The 7,500-nt window shown below is 36.7% G+C and overlaps 2 protein-coding genes across 3 annotated transcripts in view; both read left to right on the top strand.

Moving 5' to 3' along the window:
• The window catches only part of LOC144972595 (uncharacterized), a 7,577-nt gene extending 955 nt beyond the window's left edge, over positions 1-6,622 (top strand). Inside the window, exons 1-3 of one of the 2 annotated variants that reach the window (XM_078913997.1) lie at positions 136-174; positions 1,607-1,782; positions 4,911-6,622. In XM_078913997.1, the coding sequence (XP_078770123.1) occupies positions 1,758-1,782; positions 4,911-6,106 (1,221 nt within the window). In that variant the 5' untranslated portion in view covers positions 136-174; positions 1,607-1,757 and the 3' untranslated portion in view covers positions 6,107-6,622. Of the gene's footprint in view, positions 1-135; positions 175-1,606; positions 1,783-4,910 lie in introns of those variants that run through there. The other variant, XM_078913995.1, reaches the window with a different exon arrangement.
• The window catches only part of LOC144972596 (uncharacterized), a 277,443-nt gene that overhangs the window by 119,956 nt on the left and 149,987 nt on the right, over positions 1-7,500 (top strand). The window lies entirely within an intron of this gene.

Raw genomic sequence — 7,500 nt, 5'->3', positions numbered from 1 at the left:
CTATCTATCTATCTGTCTGTCTGTCTTTCTATATAGTTATCTATTTATCTACATATCAGTCTAGTTGTCTATCTACCTCTCTCTATATATATATTGGCCTATGTCTGTCTGACTATCTGTTTGTTTTATCTATAGGTATATCTTACTCCATGTCTATCATTCGACATGACCTTAGTAAGTACACGTCGCTATCTATCCATCTCTCTCTCTCTCTCTCTCTCTCTCTCTCTCTCTCTATATATATATATATATATATATATATATATATATATATAAATATATATATATATATATATATATATATATATATATATATATATATATATATATATGTAATGTTGTCCAAGAGATAAACGATTACTAGTATTATTGTCCAAAGAAAAAATAAATATTACGAAATGACTAAAATTTCCCTCATACCTCTATTTCATGTCTCAATGCAGTGCATCCTGACTCCATTGTAATACAATGCAATGATGCTTATAATCAAATGCCACCCACCCACCTTCGTACTTTTTGAGATAATTGTTTATCCGTCATTATCAAATCCGCAAAGGCTAAAAATGTGAAATATACGATTTTTTATGTGTCACGACGCTCTATCGATGAAGATACACTTACCCCCTCTCGCCACTGTATGGTATTTAATGGCGCATGTCAAACATTTTTCATAATAGGCAGATATGTATGTTAGCAACACAATTTTTGTGGCTGCTATACTACTACCACCACCACCACCACCACCACTACTACTACGACTATTACTACTACTACTACTACTACTACTACTACTACTACTACTACTACTACTACTACTACTACTACTACTACTATTACTACTACTACTATTACTACTACTACTACTACTACTACTACTACTACTACTACTACTACTACTACTACCACCACCACTACTACTACTACTACTACTACTCCTACTACTACTACTACTACTACTACTACTGCTGCTGCTGCTGCTGCTGCTGCTGCTGCTGCTACTACTACTACTACTACTAATTTAAAAAGCCAATAATACTACCACCACTACCTCAATTACTATTCTTACTATTTCTATCACCACTACTACAACCACTGCTTTTATCATCTATACTACTTCTGTAATTAGTACATTACTACTATGCTACAACTACAACAACAACAACTACTACTACTACTACTGCTACTACTACTACTACTACTACTACTACTACTACTACTACTACTACTACTACTACTACTGCTGCTGCTGCTGCTACTACTACTATTACTGTTACTTCTACTACTACTACTACTACTACTACTACTACTACTACTACTACTACTACTACTACTACTACTACTTCTACTACAACATATTGTACTAATTATGTTTCTATCAACAGCATTAGCACTTACACCCGGATGATCAATGTCCGAGCCTCACTGTTCGATTCTCGATTTTAACTTGGCAAGGAATTTAACCACCATCATTATATTGCTCTGTCGACCCACTACACTGCGGCTGTCGCCAGGGTTATCTTGGGGTATTTTTTCTATATAGACCTCAAAGGAAAGAAATATTTTGCCTGAGGCGAATTATTTACTTGTTAAACTTGTATATTTTCAGGCTTCCATCGCGCCTATTTCAGCAGTATGAAATCAAGCAGTCCTAATTGTGTTCATACGCCTGTGAAATTGCTCTGATACCAGTGGTGACAAGAATATACATATTATCCTTGAAGGTGGAAGGTTCTGGATCGTATCCTGGTCAATGTAACATGGCTTTCAAGGCTTTTGCAGACTGTAAGGATTCCATTTGTCAATATAAGATATAAATATCAATATCTCTCTCTCTCTCTCTCTCTCTCTCTCTCTCTCTCTCTCTCTCTCTCTCTCTCTCACACACACACACACACACACAAACAGGCACACACTCTCTCTCACACACACACACTCTCCCTCCCTCTCTTTTTTTAATGTTACATAATTTCCAATGAAAAACAGAAATCATATTTGATTTATTTCTAAAGATAAATGGCCTCCAGTCAATCCTCCTGACTCGAATGTAATGGAATACAGCTTTTGGACATTGATGTCGAACATGGTGTGTAAGATTCGCATAACGTTTTATACAGGAGCATATCTCGTTAAAGCATGAGATTTAACCATTAAGACATTAAGACCTTAGAAAATAAATTGTATCACGGAGGAAAAAAAGGTTACGCATCGTCATAAATCCCCGTGTGGTGTCCGGGGTCCCTCAACTGAGAGGGTCAAGAATAGCCCAACGCCAAGCCAGCGTGTCGTAAAAGGCGACTAATGGTGTGTGATTCCCCATCTTTGAGTCACCTGGTCCTCCAGGTTGGGGGTTGGCAAGGGGTTAACACCCCTTTCCGTTAAACTCAACCCGTTACAGAAACGCAGACGGACAAACCAAATCCTTTTTTTTTAGCTTGGGCGACCAATATACTGAGAAGTGGTAAGACCTGGAATGAGATTTTTTTAAAAGTTAGCTCAGGATAGAGAAGGATGGAAACTGTTTGTCTGTGGCCTATACCCTGACCCAGGGTGAAAAAGGCAATGATGATGATGATGATCGTCATAAAGCAAAATCGGGGATCGAAATATGACATCAACATGTACGAATTACGTCCCAAATCTTGGATGTGGAAAATATGCGTTTTGTTTATGAAAACAGAGTACAACCAGTCAGTGCGCGGATAAAAAGCAAAGATGGAAATGTTCGGACACGTGCTCCGACGAGATGAAAACATTCCAGCACAAACCTCGATGGATGCTTACCTCAAACAAGGAGCCAAATATAGAGGGCGTACACCAACTTGACTTTCAACAACATTGAATCAAGGTCTCAAAAAATATCAAAGATATTTAGAAACAACAACCGAAGAACTGAGTTCAACAACAAGGAAACATCCAATTGCCTTAGCACCTTAACACACGTGATGACCTTCAAAAGCTAAGAACACTTGCACTGGACAGAGATTTATGGAAACAAATTACTAACTGGATACTAGAAACAGAATGACACACTCAAAGTAACACACACACATTCACGGCAAGCGTCCATAGAGACAGTGCAGCCATATTCATTCATTTATCAAAACAGTGGAATCGATATATTCTTGAAAATTTGGGTGAATAAATTTCACTTGATGGCTTTGATTGGGGTAAAAAATCAGACGCATCATTCATTGTCCGAGCAAATAACCTTGCCCTTTAACTCAACTTTGAACCAATTACCGAGCCTTCGAATACTAGACCACAAAGCCACCTTATGGTAATATAATAAATTGTATCAAAGTAAAATATAATGTATTCCGGTGATTCCTTGATTCCTCAATTAATTCATTTCTTTAACTTTAAGGTGTCGTATTTTGAAATACTCGAGATGGTCCGTAATTTTTGTTGGCAATATAAAGCGTTTAAAAGTCCATATCAATCAATTTATTGATAGGTTTGACAGTGATTTGAAAATTCCATTTTCTTTGGCGTAATCGACTCGAGGACACTCGGTATAAATCAAACAATTTATTCACAGTATCTAATGGGAGCCCCTAACGCCCAGTTCGTAGAACACTCGCTTCACAATCAAAGGGATCATAATCGATCCCAATGTGAAGTCGAAATTGAGTAGCTGGGTCTTGTTTTTCTTTTCTTTGTACGGGTTTTATGGTGCTTGCGAAACATTTATGTCATTTCAGCGCCATTAAAAAGGAAGAAAATGGGATAGTCAAAAAATTATAGATTTTTATGATTAGTACTCACTAAATTCTATCAAGCAGACTATAAACGCTCAATGTTACACATATTTTTATGTATTGGTACGATATATCCCGCTGGCGGATGCCTAAAAGCAATGCATCAAAACATTTGACTGGTCCTCTCCCAGCCAACAACTCCGACAAGGGCCAGGCCAAAACTAAGTAATCTGTTTCCAAGAAGAAGACGGGGAGCAAGTTGCAAAATATATTTAGGGGGTAGAGACTCAGCAAGTTACCCACAGTAATTTTTTATAATCGTGTTTGTTTGTTGGTTTTTGTATGTTTGTTTTAGGGGGGGGGGGGGGGTTGTTGGTTTTTTTATGGGGGTGGATGGGGAGTTTTATAAAGGTTTTGTTGGAGTTTTTTTTTCTGTACACCATAAGATTGTGTTCGAGGCCTCACTCGCATGTGTGTGTGTGTGTGTGTGTGTTTGTTTGTTTGTTTGTTTGTTTGTTTGTTTTTAAGGGTTTAACGGCGCCTATTTAGGTCATATCCACGCCAGTAAAAGGAAAATAATGGGATAGTAAAAAGTTATAGAATTACAATTAAAGCACTCAAGAATAAGTAAGACAAAGGGAACAGATGTAGATTCCAAGAGCACACTATCAGTGTACTTAGATTGAGACCACCTAAATGTCTCCTCCAGACACACGTACAGGTCTCACTAAGAGGAACACACTCAAATGTTAACAAATCATATACAATGTAAAACAAAAATAGTAAGTGCATAAAAGAGAGATGATTCATAAGACAAAACATATCATCTCCCAAAACTCTAACTATACATTTGACTGTTTCCCTCCAAGCCAGGTTATCCAGTCAGGGCCAGGACAAAACCAAGTAGCCTCATCCCAAGACAAAGACAGAAAGCATGTTGGAAAACAAATGTATATGGGAATAGAAGACACAGTAACCCCACCCTGTGTGTGTCTATGTGTGTGTATGGGTGTGTCTGTATTTGTGTGTATATTCGTGTGTGTGTGTGTGTGTGTGTGTGTGTGTATGTGTGTGTATGCGTGTGTGAAAGTAGAGAAGGAGATGAAGAGCAAAGTGTTGTGAGTGAGAACTTAATTTTTAATGTAGATAGTAAAGGAAAGAATAGAAAAAATATGACGTTAATAAAAAAAATTTCCTCATTTTTATCACCAGGTACTCATCAATGTGCATCTTTTTCTGGCGAAGAATTTGTCGATGAACTGAACACTTTTGACACTTGTAAAAATGATCACTCGAAATATTTCACAGTGGATGAATTTGATATGTCACAACTTCCAAGAGTGTACAGGACGCCGATTTACAGAGAATTCATCAGAAATGCCATTGACAGAACAGTTCGTGTTGTTACAAGCGTCACTAGTTTGAAACGTCCTGATACATATCCAGGAACAAATACGCCATATCCTTTCAGTAAATTCAGGGGCAACTACAAATTGAGAAGAACGGGGACGGGCTTTTTAATGACAGAAAACACGTGCCGTCCAACAGGAACTTCAAAACAATGTCCGTGCTGGCTTTGTAAGAATTCAGGAGAATCCAAAAAACATTCTTCTTATTTTATTGTCAATACATCCACGCATGTTATTTTCGACAAAAACGAAGCCCAAAATGTCAAATTTGAGTTGTTCTATGATACGGAAGAAAGAGACGCGGTTGAATATCTATATGGAATTGATATTGAAACCACTAATATGGACAAAATGGAATCAGACAGAATTAGCGTGCGTTGTGTAACACACGATCCTCAGCTGGCACTAAAGTTGGAGGAGATACTTAATTACAGATGGCCTAAATCTAAATCTACACGGTTTATGCCATTGCCAATACTTATTTCACATCCTGATGGTTGTAGAAAAAGAATATCGGTCGGAGAATACAAGGAAGTAAAAATAATCCATCATAAAGAAACGACTTCAGTAAAATCATTGGACAAGGATGACGAAACAGAGACGCCATCTAATTGTAGCTCGATTGCGACTCCTACTTGTGATTCTGGTCGATCAGACAAATTATTGCCCGGGACAGGACATTGCAAACAAGATCCTTATTATTTCCCTATTAGTATTAGCCCTGATCCAAGGCAAGTTGAATTTGACGTTTTGCCAATGGAAGGAATGAACAGAAAGGAGTTCGATTGTCCCTTTGATAAAATATATACTTACAGAAATGGTCCTTTTGATTATCAATTTATATCCATGATTTATGACATGGCATCCTGCCCAGGCAGCAGCGGCGCTCCTGTATTTTGTACATCCGTCGACATGCATCCCGATTATGTGTATTATGGACATCATTTTGGTGCCTCCAAACATCTGAAAATATCTGGATGTTTAAACAGCGAACGGTAAGGCTAAAGGCTGAAGTGGGGTTGAAATCCAAAGGCTTCAATTTAAATTAACAACAATTAAAAAACATTGGCGGACATGATATTATATTCACACAAACGTAATTTTTAAATTGCAAATAATACGTTTTAGTTTACTTTTTTCCGTGCATCTAGAAACATAGACACCACCCAACTGTAGCTCTATCAAGACTCCTGTTTCCAAAATTTGTCTACATGCTACGCTGAAAAACTGGCGGAAACGAATAACGAGAGAGACAGAGAGAGAGAGGAGTACCCTCCTTGCCATCGTTTGTAAAAATACGAATAACGTCCTGTGTATATATCATCTCTCGTATATCTTTCATCGGAGAGTTTCGAGAAGATATGCATATCATATTTTATAATTTATTTCCAGACAATATACGTGTCTTTTTGTTTGTTTTTAATTTTAATGTTTTCACGGACTTGCAACATTTCCAGGTCAGTTCAGCGGCAGTTCAAAGCAGATAATAAAAAAATCTAAAGATTATGACCAACAGTGGTCTCATGTTTGTTTTTGTTTTTAAGGGGCGGTTTGGGTCTAATTATTAGGAAAATCCTTCGAAAAATTGATTTTGAGATTTTGGTGGAAAAATATTTTTTATTATCCGAAAAATAATATAATTGAAGTCCAAATTCGTAAAGTAGACTATAAAGGCACAAAAAACACAGTCGAAAATGGTACAGATAGTGAGAAAGTGTGAAAAACGGGAAATTATTTTGCTATTTTCTCAAAATGTCATATTTCTAAGGGTATGGGATACTGTGTCAAACGTTTCTCAGAATCTATTCAATGAAATTGTCTGAAAATTTCCACAGTTATCACAGAGATAATGTATTGTGTCACCATAGAGAGATTTTTTTGATAAGATGTGTGAATTTTGAATTATAATCCTAATTCTGAATTTTTTACATCAATTTTTTCATAACATTTTGATTCTCAACTTTGTAATGATCTAATAAAAATTTCATAAGCTAAAGCCGTAAAATCTCTCTATGGTGACACACTATGGTACAATGTTGACACGAGGGAAGAATATGGAGGTCATTCCTTCATTAGTTTTTGTGGAACGTTTGCCACAAGATTGTTATATTTTTTGATGTCAGACCCCCAAATTCGGCCGCAAAATGGGCATCAACACAGATGATTAAAATTTTTCACCATAAATGTTGTTTTTTAACCTATAATGACGATACAAAATGATTAAAACCGCCCAATATTGCTAATTAAATTTTTTTTTGAAAAGACCCAAACCGCTCCTTAAAGGTTTTACGGCACTTGCAACACATTTAGGTTATATCAGCGCCACTAAAAAGGAAGAAAATGGGATAGTAAAAAAATTCTAGAATTACAATTAAATCACCCAAGAAAAAGTA

Source organism: Berghia stephanieae, chromosome 5 (genome assembly GCF_034508935.2).
Source record: "Berghia stephanieae isolate SIO BIC M18660-M18661 chromosome 5, UCSD_Bste_1.3, whole genome shotgun sequence".
Lineage (NCBI taxonomy): Eukaryota > Metazoa > Mollusca > Gastropoda > Nudibranchia > Aeolidiidae > Berghia > Berghia stephanieae.
The sequence above is the reverse complement of the archived record's forward strand: the minus strand, read 5'-3'. Positions and strand labels throughout refer to the sequence as shown.